The sequence below is a fragment of the Podarcis liolepis genome (genome assembly GCF_965112155.1).
Source record: "Podarcis liolepis genome assembly, chromosome: 6".
NCBI classification, from domain to species: domain Eukaryota; kingdom Metazoa; phylum Chordata; class Lepidosauria; order Squamata; family Lacertidae; genus Podarcis; species Podarcis liolepis.
The window spans coordinates 10,514,359-10,541,478 of record NC_139559.1 but is presented as its reverse complement, the minus strand read 5'-3'; the positions used below and the strand labels follow the sequence as shown (position 1 = coordinate 10,541,478).

Genomic DNA, 27,120 nt, shown 5'->3' with positions numbered 1-27,120 from the left:
GGAAGGCTCTCTAACCCTCCACCCCAAACTGGCAGCTTGATATCGTGTAGCCTGCAGCAGATACATCTTGCAAACTAGCATACTCTCACTTTAGGTGTTTCAATAATATTTCACAGCCTTAAAGTATCAGTTCTTCATGAGCATCACCCCATCGCCTTGGAAATTACCCACAATGCAAAAAAACTGCGCATCCGTTTGTTTTGCTATTAAAAACTTGGTCCCCACAAATGATGAATTAAGTGAAGGGGAACAGGAATCAGAACGAGAAGTATTGCAAAGACCACAGTGGTGACCGGCATTTCAGGAAGACATAGTGGAATGACACATTTTAGCATTCTGGTTGTGAAGTTCCTAAATGCTCACCCACACGTTTCCCATTTCTAGGCACAGGTTTGGGATTTCCAGGTCCAGGCCTGAATGTTTTGTGTTTGTTTTCTCCCACTGCTTTATATAATAATACGTAATATGGGGCCATCCCTCCTCCTCTGCCAGGTCACGTTCTACAGTGGCTACAGCAAAAATGGCCAACGCTACAGACCTCAACAAAATTATTGGTTAAACACTGTGATCATGATAATGGAAAAAAGTGTCGACAGATCACAATATTGTTAATTAAAGTAAAATCAACTAGGACTGTAAGGATTGCTGTGATACTGTTTGATCAAACAGTGGCATGGTTTCCCCCAAAAAACAAAATCCTTAAGAAATGTCATTTCTTAAGGGTCTCTTATCAGGTATCAGCCCCCTTCAAACCACAGTTCCTAGGATTCTTTGGGGTGAAGCCATGACTGTTTAAAGACATATAAGAGTGATCAAAACATATGGTGTGACTGTGACCATAGCAGATGAGCCCTGTAGGAAAAGGACTACTCTTCCAGAAGAGAAACAGTCAGATTACAAATTCTCTCCAGAATTTGGCAATAGTGGTAAAAGACTAAGGTCTATTTTGGTTGTCGGGGAAGGAGGGAGGGAGGCACATTTGTTGCAATAGCTCCAGCATTATTCTTACTGTGCTTTTTTAAAAAGAGAAAGTGAATTCCTCCCCCCTCTTCCTATTCCACTCTGCCTTTGCAGAGCTTTGACCTTGGCTAGGAAGTTGTTGACTTCAACATTGCGCCCCGATGTGTTTGTTTATACAAAACCAGACCGAGCCCTTAAAACAGAAAGTCCACCCCAGACTGCGCTCCGCAGCCAAATGCAGCTGATAAGCTTTTGGTATCGTGGACTTTGTACAGTAATGTGTTTCATTCAAAGCACGCAGGAAAGGCACATTCGCAGCCTCAGCTACGAAGCCAGAGGACTGAACCAAGATGGAGAGTCGCACCCAGAGTCATTGTGGCTCGAACGACACACGATACTCAGCTGAACAATTATTTTCTCCAATTCTTTATATGGTTGACTCTACACACATACACACAAGTGTTTGTGTGAAAGGCAGCTCAACTGTTTTGTACTCTGGTGTACACTTGTTGAATGTTACCTGTGAATAAACACACCAGTGTGCAGCTCAATGATCTGTGTGCACAAATTGTACATCTGTTGATCATACTGTGTGGGCACCCAAGAAACAGCCATGGGTCCATGCCCCCACGTTCGGCAAAAGATGCCTGCATTGTAGGGGGTTGGACTAGATCAGGGGTGCCAAACTCAAATTCATCGGGGGCCGCATCAGCAGTTTGGTCACCCTCAAAGGGCCGGTTGTATCTGTAGGACTATGTAAAGGACATGTAAAGTGGAGGTTTCCTGTGTAGAACGGGCGGCGCCGTTAGAGGGCAGACGTTCTCTGGCTTGTAGGCTGCTGTGCATGAGCTGAAGAGGCGGCTTTCTTGTGTCAAAAAAAAAAAAAGCGAGAATAAAAGGTGAAGGCTGGCGGCCGGCGGCGGCTACACGGGCCACATGACGAGGTCTGGCGGGCTGGATTCGGCCCGTGGGCCTTGTGTTTGACACCCGTGGACTAGATGATCCTCGTGGTCCCTTCCTATGATTCTGAGGGAAAGAGATGGACAACTCTCCGCTCTGGCTAACCTTCTCCAGGCACTTTAGTTCTTAGTCAAACTTTCATTCCAGATGCATGCTTGGTTAGGAGAGGGGGCTAAGGGGAGGTTAACCAGCAATATTAGGTTAGATCTTATCTTCATGTCCAGCTACTCTATTCCAAACTTAAAAATAGAAAGCATAATGCCGGTGGTCAACAAAAGAGGTTCAAAGACTCTCTCAAGGCAAATCTAAACAAATGTAGTATAAACACCGACAACTGGGAAACACAGGCCTGTGAGAGCTCCAATTGGAGAACAGCCTTTACCAAAGGTGTCATGGGCTTTGAAGACACTCGAACTCAGGATGCAAGGGAGAAATGTGCTAAGAGGAAGGTATACTTGGCAAACCCTCACCATGATCAACTCCTGCCCAGAAACTTATGTCCCTGCTGTGGAAGGACGTGTGGATCCAGAATTGGCCTCCACAGTCACTTACGGACTCACCGTTAAAACCGTGTTAATGGAAGACAATCTTACTCGGCTATGAGTGATAGAAGAAGAAGAAGAAGAAGAAGAAGAAGAAGAAGAAGAAGAAACAACAGAAACAGCAATACTAGGAAAGGGCTTATCTTCATTCACCACTGCGATTAGAATTGGACAATTTGCCCACAATCTCCCCCTTTTTAACTTTGATTAAGGCAGATTCCAGGTGCACACTGACCAGCTGCCACTGTGTATTTTCCTCTCCCTTTCCAATACTACATTTAGGGCTTGAATAGTTTTAATCCAGCAAAGACAGAGGAAGGTCATGGGAAATACCTTTGGAATCCCAAGGACAAGTCAACATTTCTGCTGCCAGGGATGTAAGATATATTCTCCAAACAACTGAAGGGGGAGGGAAGAATGTTATACTTTAAAGCTCGGTGAGTAACAGTGGAAGGGAAAGACGCATTGGGTTGTATCCAGTGCTATTCCTGCTCAGAGTAGACCCACTGAAATTAATGAACGTGACTAACTTAGGGTCATTACTTTCAGTGGGTCTACTCCGAGTTAGCTGGAGTCCAGCCACAGAGTATAAAATTAGATGAAGTGTGAAGTTGCTGAATGTAAACACAGGCTGTCTTGACTCCAACCATGAGGCGCCAGAGTTTTGCAGACTGAATCTGGGGAATGGCTGTGTGTTTTGAAAGCTTGGGCTTCCTTTATGAAACCTAAAATTGGAACCCCAAACCTGAAAAGCAGGCCAAAAGAAAAGAAAAGCAGGGAGTAGCAGTCACGTGGTTTTAAAACCTGCATTTGGATGTATTCAGAATAAAATTGCAAGTGGAAAAAGTCACATATATGAAGAACCTTTTGCAAAAGGTTCCATAAAAGTTGCTTCACTGAATGCACACTTTCTTGCTGAAGAGAGTCTGACCCTGTAGGCATATTCAGATGTGCCTCAGTGGCAGAATGCAAAGATCAGGCAGAGGAATGGGGAATAAGGTGATCTTTTAAGCACACTGGCCCCAGGTTGCTTAAGACTTTGTATGCCAATAGCAAGACCTTGAAAACAGGTTGGTGGAAGCATAGGAAGCTGCCCCATATTGATTGAGATCCATTGTTCTGTCTAGCTCATTACCGTCTACACAGACTGGCAGCAGCAACTCTCCAGGGTTTCAGACCAAGGCTCCTCTCCCAGCCCTACCTGGAGATGCCAGGAATTGAACCCAGGCCCTTTTGCAGGGAAGGTAGATCTTCTCCTAGTACATTCAAGAACATACTGGCAGTCAGTGGAGCAACCTCAACTCAAACAGATCAGAACCACAATAACTCAAGTCCAACCCAGACCCTGCAATCATCATCTGAGGTCATTCTTCCTGGGCCTCCTCCAGAGGTCCAGAGGGTGGCAACACAAGCCGGGGCCTTTTCTGCAGTGGCTCCCTGTTTGTGGAATGCTCTCCCCAGGGATGTTTGCCTGGCACCTTCATTATGCATCTTTAGGTACCAGGCAAAAACATACCTCTTCAATCAAGCCTTTGGTTGGTTAGCATTCTCTTTCCTTTTAAATGTGTTTGTGGAAGAGGGTGTTATGGGTTTGTTTCGTTCTTGTTTTTATTATGTCTTTTGCGTTTTTATCTTGTATTTTTATGCAGTGTACTACCCCGAGATCTATGGATGGTGGTTTGTATACTAATTTAATAAACAATAAATAATAATAGGTGTTATATGTTGGCAGTAAAAAGTAAAGGTACAGTGACCCCTGGCCATTAGGTCCAGTCGTGGCCGACTCTGGGGTTGCGGCGCTCATCTCGCTCTATAGGCCAAGGGAGCTGGCGTACAGCTTCCAGGTCATGTGACCAGCATGACTAAGCCGCATCTGGCGAACCAGAGCAGCACACGGAAACGCCGTTTACCTTCCCGCTGGAGTGGTACCTATTTATCTACCTGCACTTTGGCGTGCTTTCGAACTGCTTGGTTGGCAGGGACCGAGCAACGGGAGCTCACCCCGTTGCGGGGATTCGAACCACCGACCTTCTGATCGGCAAGTCCTAGGCTCTGTGGTTTAACCCACAGCACCACCTGCGTCCCATGTTGGCAGTAGCCAACACCCAATAGCAAACAGGCTGCAGAATTCTGCACCAGTCATGGCTTCCAAACCAGCCAAGAGAGCAGCCTTATCTTCAAGATTACCAGTGCTTGAATCATCATAGACCAGCTAAACTTATCCAGGAAAGATTGCAGCTGACTCACAAACCAAAGCTGGTCGGAAACATACCTAGCCACCAAAGTAACCTGAGCCTTAAGCAAAAAGCTGGGTCCAAGAGAACCCACAGACTATATTTGCTGCTTCATAGAGAATGCAACACTATCTAAAACTGACATTACACCCATCTCCAAGATACAGGAACTACACCCAGCTTCCAGAGTCTCTGGATGTAAACTCAAGCTTATTAAACTGGATTAGACAGATTCCTTGTAGATAAGGCTACTCACCAGGATGGCTTTGTGCCTTCAGTACTGGCAGCAGTAAGCCTCTGAATACCTCTGAATACCAGTTGTTGGAAATCGCAAGTGGGGAGAGGGGTCTTGCACCCGGGGAGCTTGCTTGTGGGCTTCCCATAGGCACCTCGTATGAGAACAGAATGCTGGACTAAATGGGCCTTGGGCCCGATCCAGGGGGGTTCTGGCAGGCAGCTTTCCTCATGCAAGAGGAGAGAACAGTCCCAAGGTCTCTGCACTGGCATCCACTCAGTTTGCAAAGAGTTCAGAATATAAGCAGCCACCTGCTGGATCAGACCCATGGGGTGTGGGGTGTGTGTGTAGGTAGGACACACATAAACACACACAGAGAGAGAGAGAGAGAGAGAGAGAGAGAGAGAGAGGGGGGGGGGAGTCCAACACCCTGTTTTAACTAGTATAATGCCAGATACTTCCAGGAAGCCCATTAACCAGAACAGGAAGGCACAGCAACTGGCGTGTAGATTTTACTGGCTCTGAAAATGGAGCTTCTAATCTGCCTATCAGGTTAGAAGCAAAACAGGGAGGCAAGTGCTGTGTGGAAATCAGTCTGCCCACTCACAATATCAACACTATGCATGCCAGACCACAATATTATAGCTCAGTTGGTAGAACATGAGACTTTTAATCTCAGGGTTGTGGGTTTGCCCCCCCCCCCATTGGGCAAAAGATTCCAGCATTGGACTAGACGACCCCCATGATCTCTCCCAAGTCTACAATTTCTGTGATTCTATGATTTATTCATTTCTATATTGGAAATCTCTCCCTCCCTCTTTCCTCCCATGCAATGTGCAGAACCTCAACTAAACAATGTAAGGAATAAAATCCAGTGGAAATACAGAAATGTGTTGGGTCATCTGACAAGAAGCTGATAAAAACTGTAAATCGTTTTCATAAGGCGGCTTGCTGAAATAATCAAGAATTAAGTTGGCTTGTGAAGCTCATTGCAGATGATGCCTACTTGATTTCACTGCGAAGAGAATTCCATACCCCTGGTACCATCCGCAAGCAGAGAGAATGCAGATTTCAGACCTAAATGTGGCCCCAAGGCATTTCAATCTGAAACCGTAGAAATCTGTCCAGACTTCACACCTCTTCCAGACCCTTAATCTGTGACAAGACCTCTGACTCACCTCGATGGAGAGTGGCATGTAGGTATGTGGCCCCCGAAAGGTTGCTCATGACTGAGTGTGGCTCCTGGCTTGAAAAATACCCTGCCCCTGACACCTAAGACCCCCAGAAGCAGTAAACACAAGAGGCCATCCAATATTAAAGACCAGACAAGGTGGATGTGGAGAATCCTTTAGTAAAACAGAAGCCAACTGAGGGTTGGCCAGACTTACCAGCCTTTTCTGGGGCTTGATGAGAGGCCGGTTAATGCCATTCATTTTGTGATATAGACCACAGGCGTTGCACAGGTAGTGCCCTGTCCCATCTTTCCTCCAAAGTGGAGTGGACATCGCTCCACAGTTAACACATTCTCTGCCATCTCCGGGGAATTCCTCCAAGAACTCTGAAAGTGAAACAAAAGGCGAGACACATTTCGTTAGGCATTCAAGTGGGAACCCGGTCCCTTCACAGCATTGAGACAAGGGACACCGTAGCACATCTCAGAAATGGTAAATCTCCTACCGTGAAGTACAATAAGTCATGGAATGGGAACGATGGCATCAGAAAGCCTACAGGCTAGGTTTTGAAGCTCCTTACAGAGGCTCCCACCAGACATCATTTCCATTGCATTCATGACAATTTGTGCTCATGATGGGGCAAGACAGTCACAAGAGATCCCACCATCAATACTGCTTATACCTTCAATTTTGGGTGAGGTTGCCTCATTGCTTCACATCCAATTTGTGCATATCCCCTTAACTTCCTGCTGAAATCCCACAGAATCCATACCACAAATATTCTGGGTTTATTTTTGTCCCCCTTTTGGTACGCCATAGCCTCTCGGGGCAGCAGCAAAATGGTGGCTTGGGGAACGAGGCAGAGGGCCTTCTCTGTAGTGGCACCCACCCTGTGGAACACCCTCCCATCAGATATCAAGGAAATAAACAACTACCTGGCATTTAGAAGACATCTGAAGGCAGCCCTGTTTAGGGAGGTTTTTAATGTTTGATGTTTTATTGTGCTTTTAATTCTGTTGGGAGTCGCCCAGAATGGCTAGGCAAACCCAGCTAGATGGGTGGGCTATAAATAATTAATTATTATTAATTATGATTATTCTTATAAGCACTGCAACTGATGAACAGGAATGAATTCGCCACTAACACCCTTTTGTTGTGTCAATAATGTTAAAGGATAAACCTGCCCCCCAACCTTCCCCCTGTGAAATCCATTGCATTCCATGGGAGTGAAAGAAGGGCAAAGAATTTCAAGGAAGGATGAACCTCGTAGAGAGCATTCCTTCCTGCTCTCCTCAAACACAGCCTCGGAGTTATTGTGTGCACAAACATTTGTAAGTCGGGTATAACATTGGACTAAGGGCAGGAAGCCCAATCAGTGTGACCAAGAGACAAGAAAATGACCACTGTGTGTCTATATTTAAGACAAGGGACTGTGCTTGGGCCCCGAGAGAGAGAACCAGTCTGGATGGGTTGTGTCTTAGGTGAGAGCCAAGAGGTTGAGAGATATTGAAAAGAGGTGAGTTGGAAGGAGAAAGAGGTATGAGGCACCATCAGTACTCAATTACAGTACTCAGTTACAGTGTTGCTATCAGTATATAGAACGGGGTCAGCAAACTTACCACGCCTCAGGCCAGAGTCTCCAGCGCTGATCGCACGGCGGGCCGGAGGGCAGGGGAGCGCGTGCCCATACGCGTGCGCACACGCTATTTCCGGCGCACTTCCAGGTCGGAGGAGCACCAGAAATAGCTTGTGTGCATGTGCACGGGCCTCCTCTGACCCGGACATGCACCAGAAATAATGCATGCGCATACACAAATAATGCTTGCCCATGTACACAAGCTATTTTCAGTGCTCCTCCGACCCAGAAGTGGGCAGCCGCGCAGCACAGCACCAGTAAGAGCGGGTGGCGGTAGCCAGCGGCGGGGGTCACCATGGGCTGGATAAACGAGTCCCTCAGGCCTTATCCAGCCAGCGGGCCTTAGTTTAGGGAACCCTGATATAGAACTTTAGCTGTGATTCCTGCATTGCATTCCTGGATTGCATGACCCTTTGTGTCCCTGACAACTCTACAAGTCCATGATATGAGAAGTGAACACTTAAAACCAATAGTTTCCACTTCGTATTATTGGAAAAGGTAAAAAAGCTAAAGGACTCCTGGATGGTAAAGTCCTGTCCAAGGTGACTATGGGTTTGTGGAGCTCATCACACTTTCTGGCCGAGGGAGCCAACATTTGTCCACAGACAGCTTCCTGGGTCATGTGGCCAGCATGGCTAAACCATTTCTGGCACAACACCATGACAGAAACTAGAGTGCACAGAAACACCGTTTACCTTCCCCGCTGCAGCAGTACCTATTTATCTACTTGCACTGGTGTGCTTTTGAACTGCTAGGTTGGCAGAAGCTGGGACAGAGCAACAGGAGCTCCCCCCTTCATGTGGATTCGAACCGCTGACCTTCCGATCAGCAAGCCCAAGAGACTCAGTGGTTTAGACCACAGCGCCACCCTACTGTATCATTGGTATCTTCTTCCAGATTGCATTTTGTCCCTGCAATCTGCAATGTGCTGTATGGATTGTTTTGGGGTTATGGGTGTGGCTGTGTGTACTGTTGTAGTTCTAACTGTATTTTTATATGCCTTCCAATGAGAGGCGGGATAGAAATACAAACAAAATAGATTGTTAGGATTTCACTGATGTTCAAGAAGCTGATGCGTCTAGATTTTGCCCAAGGGGTTTAGGATCAGAGCATTAAAACGATCAAATTTCCAATACTTGTCTCTTTCTTATGTTTCTAAGAGGCAGCCATGTGTCTCCTGAGCTAGACAAATAGAAAAATGATCTACATCCCCTCCACTCAGTCCACACACACACCCCTTTTCAGTTAATTTCTTGTATTCTTTAATTAGTGATAAATGTATTGTCAATGAAGCAGCCATAAGTAATAGCCACTGACATCGGCGGAGACTCGGAGGAGTGCATGGCTTCCATTTGCCCCCAGAAAAACCCTTGCTTTGTGCTGTTTGAATGGGCGAGATGAAGTGCGACCCAGCTTGGTTGTAAAAATAAATGATCGGGATGATGTTATTCTAAGATGATAAAAGGGGAGGCGGAGGAGATCAGGAGACTTCCCTGATTTCAATCAAGCAGCGCTGCTTGCTGACTGGTGGCGACAGGCAGACTGGACAAGACCTGGTGGAATGTCTTTGGCTGATGGAGAAGGTTGGGGGATACTGAGGCCTGGGTATCAATCACACCGACAGCTCAGAGCTGACAAATGACAGACTCCGGGTAGAGGTTCGGAGTCAGTTTTACAGCATGACGCCGGCCAAATACTGACCTCGTGGTAGGCAAGGACTCGAGAGCTCTGCTCCGACGGAGGGTCAGAGCTAAGCCTTCAGGCACACACATTTGCCCTATGCTTTGGCTTTTAGGGCTGCACGTTTCAAACTGATAGGTCAAGCCAATGCTTTTTGTTGCTTAAAGGAGTCAGGCCTATTTTAAATACCAGCAAAGACTGGTTTCTCTTTCATTCCTTGCAGCAGATACACATCACAGCCAAACCAGGCGCAAGAGTTTTAATAGTAAGGATAGACTTAGCTTGTCAGATTGGGGGGGGGGCAGTAAGTGAATATACCCCTTATTGGCTTAACCTCACTCATTTATTTATTTTTAAAAGAAAAGTCTGCATGCTTGGAGAACGGCAACTCAATATTTAAGGGAAAGAGGACACTGCAGTTTTCAGGTACTGCACCAAGAATGCCTCACATGCACCTTAGCTACATAGGCTTGGATCATAAGAGGATATAATTTAGAAGGTGCTCTTGACCAAATAAAAAGGGCAGATTGACAGCCGACCTCCACCAATGCACTTTCGGAACTGAATGCCACTGCAATGCATGAAGAGGCCATTAAATAAAATAGAGATTGAATCTGATAATCTTAAAATGGAGGTATAGGTACGACAGACACATTTTATCCAGGAGAAGGGTAAATATAGGAAATATATAGATAATGGGCTGCATCCACCTAGTGCTTAATCATTGTGAGCTATGCAATCCTATGCACAGACAGAAGCAAGTCCTACTATGTTTAATTTACTCCCATCTAAAAGAATGAACTCTTGCCAACCTAGCAGCTCGAAAGCACGTCAAAGTGCAAGTAGATAAATAGGTACTGCTCCTGCGGGAAGGTAAATGGCATTTCCGTGCGCTGCTCTGGTTCGCCAGAAGCGGCTTAGTCATGCTGGCCACATGACCCAGCAGCTGTACGCCAGCTCCCTTGGCCAATAAAGCGAGATGAGTGCCGCAACCCCAGAGTCAGCCACGACTGGACCTAATGGTCAGGGGTCCCTTTACCTTTAAAAGAATGAACAGGGTTGTAGCCCTAAGTCATATAATAGCTAGAGTGGGGGCCACACGAGGAAGACCATGCATGTGGTGTTGTCATTATTAGTTATTCAGTTTCTTACCTACCCTTCACTACAAGGCCCCTGCAATTTAAAAATGCAATGTTAAAATCAATTTAAATCAAATGTCAAGGTATGTATATGAAGAGATGTGGGGAAGAGTGTTAAATGTGCATGCATACTTGAAAGTGAACATATGTTAGTCTACATTTATAAATGGAATTGCATTACACACAATCCTAAGTATAGTGTGTGTTAACTGCACATCAGGATGACTGCCTCTCTGGTGCCATGTGTATGAAGTCACATGCATTTTAGAGAGATGCTCCCTTATCCAGTTGTATTTAGAGATCTAGACACAATGCGGCGTGTTATTTCCCACCAGTTTCAGATTCTATATGCAGTTGGGCTTTTAAACAATTGATGGGCCAAGCAAAGCCAAATTATGTGGAGCATCGGGCAAAGATACATAAAGTGACAGATATGCCCACAGACTATTTTGCTGATGACACTCACACACCAAGGAAGCCAACCCATGAAGACTACCCAGAGGAGATGTCTATCATGCCAGTGGAGGCTGGTCCATTAGAGTGAATTTGGCACTGCCCCACACCAACCTGAGTCTGCCCTCAGCCAGCCTCCACCTGCCTATCTTATATCTTTCATCCAATCCATAGGGTCACCTTTCAGATTTAGATAACTTTATTGTCATTGTCCGTATATACACAGTATACACAACAACGAAAATCAAACACCCACCCAAAGACCGGGTTCACATATACATTTGCACGTATCTCCGAACTCTCATCCTATTTAGACATAATCTATAAAACATAACATAATCCAGAGTATAGCATGACCTATTAAAAACATAACATAACCTAAAACCTATCTCATTCCTTCCACTCCCTACTTACTAAACCTTGCAACTGGCCCTGAGATCATTATTTAGTGCCATCAGAGCTCTTGGATAGAAACTATTCAGAAGGCGTGTGGTTCGTGTTTTCATTGTCCTATATCTTCTGCCCGAAGGCAATAGTTCAAAGAAGTTGTGAGCAGGGTGGGTGGGATCTCTCAGAATATTATGTGACTTCTTCAAGATGCGAGACGTGAAGATCTCATCCAGGGTTGGTAGTCGGAGCCCAATAACGTTCTGGGCAATTTTAATTGTTCGCTGTAAAGCTTTTTTATCCGTTTCAGAGCTGCTCCCATACCACGATAATATACTATAGGTTAGGACACTCTCGATGGTACTATGATAATAGGACAGGAGTAGGTGCTGGGATAGATTCAGTCCCCTGAGCATTCTCAGGAAATACAACCTCCCCTGCACCTTCCTCACAACCATATTAACATTTGCAGTCCATGAGAGGTCCTCCGAGATATAAATGCCCAGGTATTTAAAACTACCAACCCTCTCCACTTCCTCGCCATTTATGTGCAATGGTAACAATACACTTTTCTTTCTCCTAAAGTCAATTATGAGTTCTTTGGTTTTTTTGGTGTTAAGCATAAGATTATTTTCTTTACACCATTGAATTAACCCCTGTACTTCTTTCCTATAAGCAGTCTCATCGTTCTCACTGATGAGCCCCACCACTGTTGTATCATCCGCAAATTTGATGATTGTGTTGGACTTATACAGTCTCAGTCTCAGTGTTGCTCTGGTAGAATTCAGCAGGGAGAAGGATGGGGTCTTGTCGTTGGTTCTGGCTCTCCATCTATTCTTGGACCTTCCTTCTCTCTGCCCTACCAGTCACCAATGGACTCCAGTCACCAATGCAGGTCATCCCACCCCAATACACAAAAAGCATGCAAAGGAGCTACAAACAAACTCCAGTGGTTGCTGGTGCAAGTCCCAACATGGGAGCTTTTTGCTCTCGGATGAAATGATGGTGGACAGCTTGACAGTAGCCAGAAACAGGAACCCTGTGGTGTAGTTTGCAAAGCATGTACAGGCATGCTCAGGGGACTTCCAGTTCAAATCTGCACCAGGGAATTCCTCTTCCCTTTCCAGGTTGCAATCCTCAAATTGAAAAGGTGATGGCCAGCAATTGGGTATCAAGTTACAACGTATCCTATGCTCTTCCATGGTACAGTTGTATGGGAGGCTTTTGACACAGGAGTGGCTTTTGTTGTCTTGCCTTTCATTGAAGCCAATGGGAGGGAAATGTCCCATGCCAGAACTGGTGGTATTGCCCAATGATAGGCGCATAACCATGTCCTAGAGGCATGTGTGAAGTGTATCACCCAAATTGCTGCATTGCAGCCATGGAACCAGAGGAGTTTGACTGGTGTAGGTGTGATGCCTGTAGAATGTATCTGGTGTTGCAGAAACATAGCCCAAAAACTCCAATACAGTGGTACCTCGGGTTACATACGCTTCAGGTTACAGACTCCGCTAACACAGAAATACTACCTCGGGTTAAGAACTTTGCTTCAGGACGAGAACACAAATCGTGCGGTGGCACAGCAGCAGTGGGAGGCCCCATTAGCTAAAGTGGTGCTTCAGGTTAAGAACAGTTTCAGGTTAAGAATGGACCTCCGGAACGAATTAAGTACGTAACCAGAGGTACCACTGTACAGGAATGCACCCTTAATCGATAGAGAGAGAGGTTAAAAATAATTAAAAGGGTTTCTTTGACTATGTCTGAAGGAAGAGGAAGAACAAGCAAGTGGTACGGTAAGTCCATGTATTGGGAACATGGAGAAATGCTATTGGGTGACAGAGCAACACGGAGACTGAGGAGGAGAAAGCTGACAATTTAAGAAGGGTGTTGACAAGCTGGAATGTGTGCAGAGGAGGGCAACCAAGATGACCAAGGGTCTGGAAACTGAGCCTTATGAGGAATGGTTGAGGGAGTTGAGTATGTTTAGCCTGGAGAAGAGGAGATATGATAGCCATCTTCAAATATCTTAAGGGCAGTCACGTGGAGGAAGGGAGCAAGCTTGTTTTCTCGTGCCCTGGAGGGTAGGACTCGAACCAACGGCTTCAAGTTGCAAGAAAGGAGATTCCAACTAAACATTCGGGAAAAACCTTCTGACAGTAAGAGCTGTTCAGCAGTGGAACAAACTCCAATGAGAGGTGGTGGACTCTCCTTTGTTGGAGGTTTTCAAGCAAAGGTTGGTTGGCCACCTGTCATGGATACTAGTTTAGATTCCTGCCTTGCAGGGGGTTGGACTAGATGACCCTCAGGGTCCCTTCCAACTCTAAGATTCTGTGATCTATTCTTTATAAGTGAAACATCAGGGATCACCTTTTCCCCTCTATTCATTTTTGGTTACTGAAATAATGTTCAATTTATTTCGGTATTTATACACTTTATATAAAGCTCCAGTGATAAACCCTTCAGACAATGATCTCCCATTTCTATACAATAAGTGGCCATTGTTGTAAAGAGGATCTGTTTAAAAGTCATTCCACAGGCAACTTCAAAGAAGAGCTGTTCTTATTTCTCTCATTAGAAGAAATGCTTCGTTTTAAAATAGGTCACCTACTACCTAGGTTTTGTTTTAGCCCTTTCATTTTTGATAAGTAAAGGACCCCTGACCACTAGGTCCAGTCGTGGCCGACTCTGGGGTTGCAGTGCTCATCTCACTTTATTGACTGAGGGAGCCGGCGTACAACTTCCGGGTCATGTGGCCAGCATGACTAAGCCGCTTCTGGTGAACCAGAGCAGCACACAGAAATGCCGTTTACCTTCCCGCCAGAGTGGTACCTATTTATCTACTTGCACTTTTGACGTGCTTTCGAGCTGCTAGGTTGGCAGGAGCAGGGACTGAGCAGCGGGAGCTCACCCCGCCGTGGCGATTCAAACCACCGACCTTCTGATCAGCAAGTCCTAGGCTCTGTGGTTTAACCCACAGCGCCACCCACATCCCTTCATTTTTGATACAGCAACTTAAAAATACACAGATCTGCTGCTCTGTTAAAGGAGTACCTGCTCTGATGCGTAGAGATATATTCTATGTTAAAATCATCAAACCAGGGAAACAATCAGAAAGCGTTTGATTTTCAGGTAAATACTGTTGTGTGCACATGTGCCCATACCAGAAAATAGAATACAGTCACCCTCAACTCATTCATGGGAAAGCTTAATTGAATACCACTGGTTTATTTCCAAGTAAAACATGGACCGGGCTTCATATCTAGACATTTAACTCTGGATTGCAATCAAGGGATATGTACTTAGCCTAGCCATTGTAAAGTTAAAAACAAACAAACAAACAAAAGTATGAAGTTCACAAACTGAGAAAACAGTACTGAATGCTTACTATCAAAAGAAACCAACCCTTGCAGCTCATGGAACATTAAGAGCAAACATTGAAGGAGGAATAAGCAAGGCTTAAACAGTTTATGAAAAAGGAATTGCCTCAGTGCTAATTTATTTCAGTGATGCACAGCATCGCTCTCTCCCAAGGATATTTAGGTAAAGAATAAAGGGACCCCTAACTGTTAAGTTCAGTCACAGACGACTTTGGAATTGTGGAGCTCATCTTGCTTTACTGGCCGAGGGATGCAAATTCAACTGATCCCTCCCACCATCAATCCCTGTGGATACATTTCACATCACAGAGCAACAGCCCAGTCTTATTATATGTTTCCTTCTGAACTTTCACTGAGCTCCATAGGGTTTACTTCCTGATTAAGGGTGCAATCCTAAATGCACTGGAATGTAAGAACAACTGGAACCAGGATTTGCATTTTGAGTGAATTAACAGAGGACTGCACTGTCAAGAATGCTGATTCTAGTCACTGAACTATTAGAAGGTATAATGATACAAACACAGGGGGGAAATGTATTGATTTGATATGAAAATTATAAATATGCTTAACAGTTGATATGACTTTTAATATGATTTAGCACCCCTACCCAAAGACAAGTCATTTCAAGTATCTAAATAATTTAATTGATCACTTGTTTGACGGAGTTAATCTGTTACAGCTCAACAATTTCCGTAACACAATAAAATAAAACCACACCCCCCAAACCTCAGTAGACATATGGCTGTGCAAAATGATCAGTAGACTGAATTCTGTAACTTAGGTTGCAAAACTGGTACTGACGGGGATGCAAATGTGCTGTGCAGTTTGATGCCACCCACAATATGTCATATTCCAGGTAGACACTCTGAAAGTCAACAGTCTTCAGTTATTTATTTCAACGGTCCTCCTCTAAGCATGACTTAGGAATACAATTCATACTTCCAATGACTCTGATCTCTGCAAGCTCAGAAAAGAGAATAATCAAGCGAAAAACTGGTGGTTATGTTTGAAAGGAGTTTTTAATGACATGCTCCTTTGCAATTTAATATATTGATTTAAACGGCTGAGAAAATTCCAAATGTAAGTAGCAGGGAGGGAAAAGACATGCCATTTTGATAATAATGGAAGTTTAAAGGGACCCAACTTTTTGTTGTTGTTACATTGTGGAAATTCCTCGCAGGTTGAAAAAGTTGCATTTTTCCACTTTCATATCCAGAATTATTTCACACCCCGTCCTGGACTCTTCTGTTGAAGATCAGTTTAGAATTTAAGGAAATAATGTACACAAATAGTACATAGAATTTCATCCTACTAGCCCCACAGAATTAAGTTCAACTCACTCCTTATGTGCTTATTCGAAAGTAAATTCCACTTTTAGGGAATTTGTGTTCAGGGATCTACTCCCAGATCACCTAGGCACAGGATTAATAGTCTTATTGCCTACTAAACACCCATATTATTATTTTGTAAATCCTAAACTGCAAGCCTGAACCTCCATACTTTTTTGGGGGGGGGTAGATTAATACTGCAATCAATTAAACTTATTTCAAAGTAAAAAGAAATTCCAGTGGTTTAATTAGGGCTGCAGTCTTCTGATCACTTACTTGAGAGTAAATCCCATTGAAGACAGTGGGATTTCTGAATAAAAATGCACAGGACCTGTCTAAACTACAGGTTGCAGCTCCTAAATACAGAAACAATGCCTTTTGGAAACCCAAGAATATTTCCTGCTAGGCTAGGGAGACCTGGTTCCGTGTGTTTTGCAAAATCCAGCTGAACTGAAAGGGCAGCGGCGAATTCACTTCGCAACGGCTCTTTGCTTGCTTCTTTCATTCGAATGCGAAAATATTTCCAGGTGATGAAAAGTAGGAGAAAGGCAGTGTTTAGAATGGCGTTCCCCGGTGCGGGGGGGGGGGGGGAAATTGGGTCACAACCCCCAAATTTTACTCCCGAAGCCTTTCCGTTCACTCTGGCGGTGGGACTCAAGGTTAAAGCACTTTTTCTCCTTTTAAGACTCGAGGACTAATTCTGCTTTGTTCTTAGGATAAAGATAAAGGGCGGAGAAAAGCAGAGACAGGGCCATCCAGCCAAGATAACAAAAGATTAAGTCGTCTTTCAAAAGGATTGAAAAGGGACTTCGGAACATAAAGCCCAAATGAAGGAATAGTTACAGGAACCAGATCGAGACGGGTTTTATTAACCAAGCGCCTGCTTAAGAAAGTGCGTTTGATTGAGATTCTTTTCTGTTTCTGTTTATTTCTTTTCTTTTCGTAAAAAAAAAGCAGTGTGAACCCAAAGTGAAGCGAAGCGGCTTTGATGGTCCTATGGCTGGGCGATTTTGAGCGGGTGTTGATGGATGGTGCCACGGCGCACGTAGCCGGGGAGGGCGAGAGATTTGTTTGGGCGAAGGCGAATTAGGAGCCTTGGAGTCTGTTCAGATCTCAACTCATTTACCCCAATAAATTACTTTTAAAAGGCGAAACGGCTGTAAATCTGCTCACCTCATTTAAACACCAAACAGCGTCACCTCTGAAAGCTGCACAACATGGATATTGTGGAGGGAGGCAGATTACTCCGGGCGCCCGAAACCACCGCTGTTATTTCTGACTCCATGGGGAAAGTGTAACCCCGTGGCTCTTTCATAGCCTATATGTGACTATAGAAAGGCCATTCACCAAGGCAGCTTTTGGAAGGGCGCGACAACAACAAAAAATCTTTTCCCTTCTGAAGTTTCGCAAGAAGGGTTTGGGAAGAGAGAGAAGGGTTTGGGAAGCAACGAATCCGGGCAAAATCCAGGGCTGGTTGTGGAATGGAATGTCAGAATCTTCTGCCTGCTTACTTAAGAGGAAGCCTAGCTGAATTCAGCGGAATTACAGTCAAGTAAACATGCATAGGACCAAGCTACATGACATCAAGGTACAGATATAAAAGTTCTTGCATGTGTTTTGGAGACTAGCGCCATTTTCCGTTGTCAATCTTCCCTTGTCAGTCACTGTTCTTGCAACTTCAAGCATTAAACTTTGAGCCATAATCCAGTTCAGTAGAAACACCCACCAATTTAAAACTGGAATTCAGACCCCTGCTTTGAAATGATTCTTTTAAAGCGACAGATAAAATCTCAGGGAACTGGATTTTTAAAGTCAAATGTCCAAAGAACAGAAGATGCTCCTATTTTTAATCTGCAGTGCTGAAAACTTCCCTTCATTTGAAGAGGGCCACCTCTTTCTTTTTTTATGTTAACAGGTGACAGGTAACGAGAAATGTTATCAGAAAGGCAAAATCCTCACCAGGCACCACGTTACTACAACTACAACCCTTCCAAAATATTCCCAGGAAAAAGCCCAATTGCCTCCCAGCCCAATGGGACAAAATGCTATTATCCTAACATATGCTGCAATGGCATATAAAATAGTTGATAGCATAGTGCTGGTCCCCATGCTAAATCAAGACTTTCCAATTCCATTCTGAAATCCCCTACCGATGAAAATTGATGGAAAACCCACTGGAGTGCAGTTGTTCATTCAAAAGAAATAAGAGATGTGCACACTTACACCCACCCACACAGACCCAATCCATGTGCAAAGCAAGGCAAGGCCAAAGTTTGATATAGATGAGCATTTGACCCCAGAATTCCTTCCCATTCGTGCTGCTCTTAATGGGGGTAAAGATCTAAGGGCAATATGCTGATGAGGCACAGCCACTAGCAGGGAACACTCCATCCCTAGTTCAGATCTGGAAGTCATGAACTCAGAAGCAGACTTAGGCGCAAGTGCCCTGCATGCAAATCAGCGCCAGCTCACTTCCAAATGAACATTGACTTCAGGCTAGACCAGTGGTGTGCAGCAAAATTTTCCGCAGGGGAACAGTTAGGCCAGAGGCACCAGCTTGCAGGGGCGATGGGGGTCACACGCGCCAGGCCTCTGACAAGATACTGCAGCCCTCCTGCCTCCTTCCCAAAACCGGGAAGGTGAAGGGAGAGCTCTTAGACCCTTTTGGAGCATCATGCCTCCCTCCCTGAGCCAGGCAGACTCTTCCCAGGCTTTAGGAAGGAGGCACCAGGCTTTGATACTTTAATTTACCAGGAACATTTAGAGGACTAGTGTAATCACCCTAGTCCACCTGACTGCACACTACTGGGCTAGATCTTGCACTCTCAGTCTCATGTCAGCCCCATTGGTATCTGCATTCATAGAAATACTTCTGAAGCGCTGTGAACATTTGATACAATCTAGTGCGACAACACAGAGCGTTGCCATCAAAGCCTTTTCTCCCTCTGGGATGCAGTTTTACACACACACACACACACACACACACACACACACACACCACATACTGCACATACTGTGTAGAAAGGCGCGCGCACACACACACACCACATACTGTATAGAAAGGCACTTTGCCTAGGAAACAGCATAAGACCTGAACAGATATATAACGACACAGAGCCATTGCACACTGAGCAAAATGCACATAGGTTTATGAATATATCGAAAGCTACTGCCAGCCAAAATATAACCAGCACACAAGCGCTTACTGAGAGACAAGCAGATGAATTCATTGCCTGAAACAAACTACGTTGCTCCTTCCCATATAGGGCATGAAAAATATCCCAAGTGTTTTTCTCAAGTTCCTTTGCATCTGAACACTAACTACAGCGATCAGGCACACATTCTAAACCGAAGGGTTCCCATATATTGCCATATACTGTCTGAAGGACAGAATTTGGCTTCCAAAGCCATGTCCCAGGCACACAGAACCCCCAAAATAGTTTATACCAGTTCCAAGCCAAGGCAGCGTTTGCTGGAGATTTTTGAATGCCAGGGTGTGGGGAGGATTTGTCTTGGCCAAAGTTTTCATTCTTCTACTATTCCATTTCATCCCTCTCTCCAGTGCCCCCATTTACAATACTACCTCTAGCAGATTATTCCATAAAGGGAGACTTAGCATTTTTAAAATGAATGATGTAGTTATGCATGCACCCACATAAAACAAAACAAAACTCGGGGACAAACTTTGAAGCCAATTTCAAACCAGCTTAAGAACCCCAAGAGAGCCATCAATCTAGTTCAGCCTTCTGTTTTCAACAGTGTTGACTCAAATGCCTCTTGCCCTGCCTTGGCTTTTAGATGCACCAAAGGTAGCCATCATAGCCAATGTCACTCAGACGCCTCTTGGAAGCTTCTTCTTAAATAATCCCCTTTTCACAGACCTATAATTTCCAGCAGACCTTAGAGGAGAACCAATTACGAATCAACTAGATACTGGTTTCAATACAGTATTAAAGCACTCTTAGGCCATGGGTGGTGAATTTCTGCCCCTCTGGATGTTGCTGGACTCTAGCTCCCATCACCCCTCACCCTCTGGCCATGTTGACTGGGGCTGATGGGAGTTTGGTCTGAAAAGATCTAGAGGACCATAACTTCCCCATCTCTGCCTTTGACTACATGCACATTTTGACTCAAAGTGAATTTACAGAATTTTCCAGGTTCTGGAACTGGGGTGGGTTTGCTTAGGAAAAATTAAGACCAGAGAGATTGTAGGTCAAACAGACAAGTACTGAACACAGTGTGATACACTCAACATAGTCCTTGTTTGCATAGAATGCCAGGTCAAACCATGACTTAGCATGAACATGCAGGCATCTAGAAAGGAGATAGTGGTTGTTTTGAGCTTCCAGTCATTCTGCTGCTGCATCGAGTGAAACCATGATTTGGCTTAGCTGCATGTTGCCCGAACCCAAGCTTGTGGTTTAACACTCCCAGACAAACCATAAGGACAGATTTTGGTTACAGCTCATGGTTTATCAGAAGTGAGGTAAAGCACGACCCTGGGATTGGATGATGCACTAAGCCAAACCATGGCTTCAGTCAATGCAAGGCAGAAACAGAACGGCCCGAGGAGAAGCAAAACAACTCTGGTTGACACTCTGGGAGCCTGTGCATTTCCTCATTCATGCTATTGAATAGACCTTCTTTGGAGGTCTTTAAGCAGAGGCTTGACAACCATATGTCAGGAGTGCTCTGATGGTGTTTCCTGCTTGGCAGGGGGTTGGACTCGATGGCCCTTGTGGTCTCTTCCAACTCTATGATTCTATGATTCTATGATTCTATGATTCTATTATGCCACCATTCAGCTTCATGTTATGTTTGAACTGGGCCACAGACTGCACACTTCTTTAACATTCATTGACAGGTTTCGCGGACTTTCATGGTGCTTTTTAAGCAACTGTTTTAATGATAATTTCTGGACAAAAGAAATGGGTGATAAGGCCTCCATCATAATGCCCTCAGGCCTGAAAAAAGTGTCCTACCCAGAATCAAAAGGTCCTCAATAGCAGAGAACCATGTGCTCTTGGAATGGCTTCTGAGAGTTGGAGTGGATGACCCTTTGGGTCCCTTCATGGGTGTAGCCAGGATTTATCTGCCTGCGGACTGTCTCGCCAGAGTGGTGCATGCTCTGGTTCTCTCCCGCTTGGACTACTGCAATGCACTCTATGTGGGGCTACCTTTGAAGGTGACTCGGAAACTACAATTAATCCAGAATGCGGCAGCTAGACTGGTGACTGGGGGCGGCCGCCAAGACCATATAACACCGGTCTTGAAAGACCTACATTGGCTCCCAGTACGTTTCCGAGCACAATTCAAAGTTTTGGTGCTGACCTTTAAAGCCCTAAATGGCCTCAGTCCAGTATACCTGAAGGAGCGTCTCCACCCCCATCATTCTGCCCAGACGCTGAGGTCCAGCGCCGAGGGCCTTCTGGCGGTTCCCTCATTGCGAGAAGCAAAGCTACAGGGAACCAGGCAGAGGGCCTTCTCGGTAGTGGCGCCCACCCTGTGGAACGCCCTTCCAGCAGATGTCAAAGCGATAAACAACTACCTGACATTCAGAAGACATCTTAAGGCAGCCCTGTTCAGGGAAGTTTTTAACGTGTGATATTTTACTGTATTTTTGGTTTCCATGGAAGCCGCCCAGAGTGGCTGGGGAGGCCCAGCCAGATGGGCGGGGTATAAATAAATTATTATTATTAATTATTATTATTATTATTATTATTATTATTATTATTATTATTATTATGTTGTGGGGTGGGGCAGCCCACCTGTTAACATCCTCTGTCTGGCTCTGTCCAGCAGATTCAGAATGAAATGTCTCAATGACCGTTGTTTTAAATTACTTCCTTTTGACGCTAAGTGCTCAGAAAAACCTGCCAAAAATCTTTCTACTTTTAGTTAAGTATCTTTACTTATTTACTTGATTTAGGGGCCCAGCTGCCCCCCTTGCCCCCTAGCTATGCCCATGGGTCTCTTCTGACTCTACAGTTCTATTAGTGGGAGATACGCTACATACCAAATGTGGGTCTCCGGCCAGGCAAGCCCCCCTGTCGCGTCTGAAGGCTGTGCAAGACGCTGCTCTCAAAGTGTCCCGCAGTCCAAGATGGCGGTATCTCCGCAGAGCTGACGTAAGCCCCGGGATAAGGGCTGGAGTAGGAGCCATTGACCGAGCGCACCAGAGCGTTTCCATACTGGTCGCGCCCCCCGGTGCCCAGCAACAAGGGGCTCTGGTAGCCTGCCTCTCGTCCTGCGCCGCTACCGCCAGGGGGGCTGTGAGAGTAGGAGAAGCCCGGCGGTGCGTGAGGGCTGCTGCCATTGAAGTGCGAGGCCTCAGCACTGGCCGGCTGCGCCCATCCTGGGTGGCTGCTCAAGGGGTGGCCCTGGTGGGCAGGTTCGCAGCTCTGTAGGTAAGGCAGGCTCTGGAGCATGGAAGGCATGCGGCTGGTGGGAACGTAGACGGCCGGGCTGGCTGGCGAGTGCAGGAAGTTGCTGGAGTCATGGGAGTATGCCGATTGGCCAGGGTTGGGGGCAAGAGTTAAGCTCTGGTACATTTTGTATCCTTCAAGGCAGGAGCAGCGCAGCTGGTGGGGCACAAACAAGGCAGCTGGACGGCAAGGGCCGGAGCTTTGGCATGAAGAACTCGGCTAATCCTCCCTGGCCGATACAACTGAAGCAGCTTTCAGGCACCTGGAACACAGGAGAGAGGAGAAATAAAGAGATGCTTTTGAGTCCTACACCTTGGCTCCTTCTGGCAAATGACAAGTTGCTTCATCCAGCCTTTCCCTTTCCCGCTCTTTTCCTCATCTGTCAGTTACATAAAAGAAATTACCGTATTTTTCGCTCTATAAGATGCACCAGACCACAAGACGCACCTAGTTTTTGGAGGAGGAAAAGAAAAAAATATTCTGAATCTCAGAAACCAGAACAGCAAGAGGGATCGCTGCGCAGTGAAAGCAGCAATCCCTCTTGCTGCTCTGGCTTCTGGGATAGCTGCGCAGCCTGCATTCGCACCATAAGACGCACACACATTTCCCCTTACTTTTTAGGAGGGAAAAAGTGAGTCTTATACAGCAAAAAATACGGTATTCAAAACATTCACTCTAGCTGTTCTGCTATCTGCTAAGCAATATTGACCCAATCTTCAGACCCAAATGTCTCAAATTCATTCATTTTCCTTTGCACATAAAAAGTTCAAAAGGGGTTATCTAATTATTAGTAGTAGCAAATGTGAACAATGATTTTTCTCTAATCAAACATATCCATTTTGCTTCCTGTAGCTTCTATCCCTGCCCTAAAAAACTTAGCAAAAGTGGTTTGAACATCACAGCAAAGATGGGAAGGAAGACTGGAACTCACAGCATTTGAAATTTGGAGTGTTCAACATTTTTAAAAATTTCTTTTGCTCACATGTTGTAACAGCAGCTTGACCGTCAAAAATCATCAGTTAGTAAAATGTCTCCTAAAAAAACTTATTTAACTGGAGATTATTATTATTTTTTTGCCTCAATGACTTGAAAAGGGCTGGTAAATATAAAGAGGCAGTGCATTTCCATTTCCATATACTAGCATATTCTCATATTATTATTTTTTGCCCTTTCTCTAACTAGGTCAGGGTAGCAAACAGGCAGGTACCCCATTGCTGTTGCCATTTTTAAATTATGAAATGTACAACTTCGGTGTTCAGCAAGGGCAGCATAAAGCTAATATAAGCTATACAGTGGTACCTCAGGTTACATACACTTCAGGTTGCATACACTTCAGGTTAAAGACTCCGCTAACCCAGAAATAGTGCTTCAGATTAAGAACTTTGCTTCAGCATGAGAACAGAAATTGTGCTCCGGCGGTGCGGCAGCAGCTTGAGGCCCCATTAGCTAAAGTGGTGCTTCAGGTTAAGTACAGTTTCAGGTTAAGTACGGACCTCCGGAACAAATTAAGTACTTAACCTGAGGTACCACTGTACAATTAAGGGAAAAGGTAAGATCTTCACACTATCCCTGCGAGGTAGGTTAGGTTCAGAGGGTGAGTGGCTTAGGTCACCTAAACAGCTTTATTGCTAAGGGCAAAGGGGTGGACAACTCTATCCTGGACACCAGCCAGCCAGTTCTGCTGTGGTTGAAGCACTTTTGGCACTCAGAAGCCAGAGGAGAGACGTTTGCAGCTCACTGATGCCCTCCATTCATGTGGTATATTTGGAAGTAAGGCCCACAGAGTTCAAAAAGGCTTGCTCCCAAGAAAGTCTGCAGAGGATTGCATCCTCAGATCTGGACCCTGGTGTAGCTCACAAGCCACTAAACATCAAACTCATGTAGATTCCAGTTGTCCCTATACTACACCCCCCCCCCCCGTGTATAAGCAACACTATGGTGACTTCAATTTCTTTATGCCTACCTAGCATTATCCCACTGAGCCCCATAGGGTTATGTTGCAATGAATGAGTTGAGGATTACAACCCGCATCTGCAGTCTGACAGACGTAAAGAGAAGTGGAACAATTGGCTATTTTTTAAAGTATTTTACGAACAATGCAAGAATGCAGTGCCCTAAAAGCAAATTCTTTTGTGAGGCTACATGGAATTTGGACCCACCCGTGTCAGTGGTGCTGATCCCCTAGCAAGTGTACAGTGCAGTCTCCAAGAACACTTCCCGACAGGGCCTTACACAGGGAGCCAGTGGCTGAGAGCTCAAGCCTACTCATTTTGTGGTATAATAATAATTTATTATTTGTACCCCACCCATCTGGCTGGGTTTCCCCAGCCACTCTGGGCGGTTTCCATAGAAACCAAAAATACAGTAAAATATCACAGATTAAAAACTTCCCTGGACAGGGCTGCCTTAAGATGTCTTCCAAATGTCAGGTAGTTATTTATCGCTTTGACATCTGATGGGAGGGCGTTCCACAGGGCGGGCGCCACTACCGAGAAGGCCCTCTGCCTGGTTCCCTGTAGCTTTGCTTCTCGCAATGAGGGAACTGCCAGAAGGCCCTCGGCGCTGGACCTCAGCATCCGGGCAGAACGATGGGGGTGGAGACGCTCCTTCAGGTATACTGGGCCGAGGCCATTTAGGGCTTTAAAGGTCAAACCAGCACTTTGAATTGTGCTCGGAAACGTACTGGGAGCCAATGTAGGTCTTTCAAGACCGGTGTTATGTGGTCTCGGCGGCCGCCCCCAGTCACCAGTCTAGCTGCCGCATTCTGGACTGGGTAGTCCTATCACCTTCATAAGAACAGCCTCCTGGATCCGGCCAATGACCCTTCTCGTCCAGCATCCTGTTTTCACAGTGGCCAACCAGATGTCTATGGGAGGCCCAAAATCAGAACCTGAGTACCACAGCAGTTGGTTTACTCTAGAAGTAGTAGCTGAATCCACTTTGAGATGCTCTAGCTATTAGTAATTGAAATATTACTGAGTTGCAGCCAACTAAGTCCTACTCCAAGAAGATTCATTGAAGAGTCTTGTGGCATCTTAAAGGCTAACAAATTCACTGTGACATAAACTTTCAAGGACAGGGGATCCACTTCATATGCCACCCAGCAGGAAATTGCTATATTCAGAAGTTGTGAATTGAAGCATAACAGCATTCTGACTTTAAGTGATTTATTTTTTATTTGCAGGGGCAGAAATATAATTTATGAACAGAAAGTCACATGGAACCCATTTGAGGCTCAAAAACGACACTGTTAACCAGATGAAATATCCTCTTCAGCTGTGAGTGAATTGATCCATCTATTACGAATTAACCAAGAACAACAAGCGTCATCCAGATAAGGGTCTTCCTTGCCACCAAGTTGAAAAGCTAATCTCTTACAAATATTTCTGGTGAGTATGGAGAACACATTTGCATGAAATGTGTCCAACTAAAATAATTAAGCGTAAGCAGTGGTGCTCTTGGGGGGCGGCATATATATATATATATATATATATATATATATATATATATAATCTCATAAGCACCACCATATTACAGTAACTTCCCCTAAACCCTAAACCCCCAGAATAGAACAGACTACCACAAGGAAACAAAAAGCAGTACAATCCTCTGCATGTTTATTGTTAATGATAATTAATTAATTTTTATAACTCCTCCCAAAGGAGCTCAGCTTACCATCTGCTAGGAATGCAAAGGATTAAAGCCCCTTACACACACACACACACACACACACACACGAAAGCTTCAGAATAAGAAAGAGAAACAATTAGCACACAAATAACATGTGGAATTTACACCCAGAAGATGTTGTGATGGCCACCAACTTTGGGAAAAGATTATATATATATATGACATATAAAACTAAAATACAATGAGCGATAAGTGCTTAAGGGACACCAGGAATCTATGCAGAAGAAGTTGCTTTTGGAAGGCCAGGTTGCAGGAAGGAACAAGAACCATCCAGCTGGCCACGGTCAAACACAGAACGGACTTTGGGTCTCATTTGGCTGTCCTTATTAGGCCAGTGGATTGTGTGTTAACTGATGCCCCGGCCTCCAAGTTCATTTACACCCCGGTCCCAAAAGCGCTGTCAGGGTTTAGTTGCATCAGCCCAGATGGATAATGAAGCCCGTTTAGAACCACATTGCCCGTTGTGGTGAATGCACTGCGCCGATATAAATGCACGCCAGAAATAGGATACTTTCTGTGCACTGAACTACATCCGAAAGCTCAGCCTATAATATTTAGACAGAAAGCTAGCAGCTTAACAGGATACACTGCAACACAGTCGCTCTTAACTGAGTTTGGAATTGGGCTAAGTACTAACAATTAATCCTGCGTGCTCCCAGCATCCACAGTAGATTTTGTCCTAATCATCACATATATGTGTAAATAAGTCCCACTTCTTTGAAAAGAACCAGGTTCCAGGTAAGTGGATGTAGAATTTCTGTCCTCAAAGGGGTTATCAACTGGCGTCAGAGTTTGCCACCATAGATGTAGTAACAAATTGCATTTAAAAAATAAATATTAATAATATTACTGCTGCTAAGACTATTTGCAGATGATTTTTTTTCTTTTTAATTGTTTTTATT

General features: G+C 45.0%; 1 protein-coding gene across 3 annotated transcripts in view; it reads right to left on the bottom strand.

Annotated features, from left to right (window-relative positions):
- The window catches only part of GATA5 (GATA binding protein 5), a 56,786-nt gene that overhangs the window by 6,920 nt on the left and 22,746 nt on the right, over positions 1-27,120 (bottom strand). For all 3 annotated transcript variants that reach the window (XM_083507631.1, XM_083507632.1, XM_083507630.1), the window contains exons 2-3: positions 22,120-22,790; positions 6,320-6,489 (exon numbers count right to left, since the gene is read on the bottom strand). In XM_083507631.1, coding sequence (XP_083363757.1) covers positions 6,320-6,489; positions 22,120-22,654 — 705 coding nt within the window. In that variant the 5' untranslated portion in view covers positions 22,655-22,790. The remainder of the gene's footprint in view (positions 1-6,319; positions 6,490-22,119; positions 22,791-27,120) is intronic.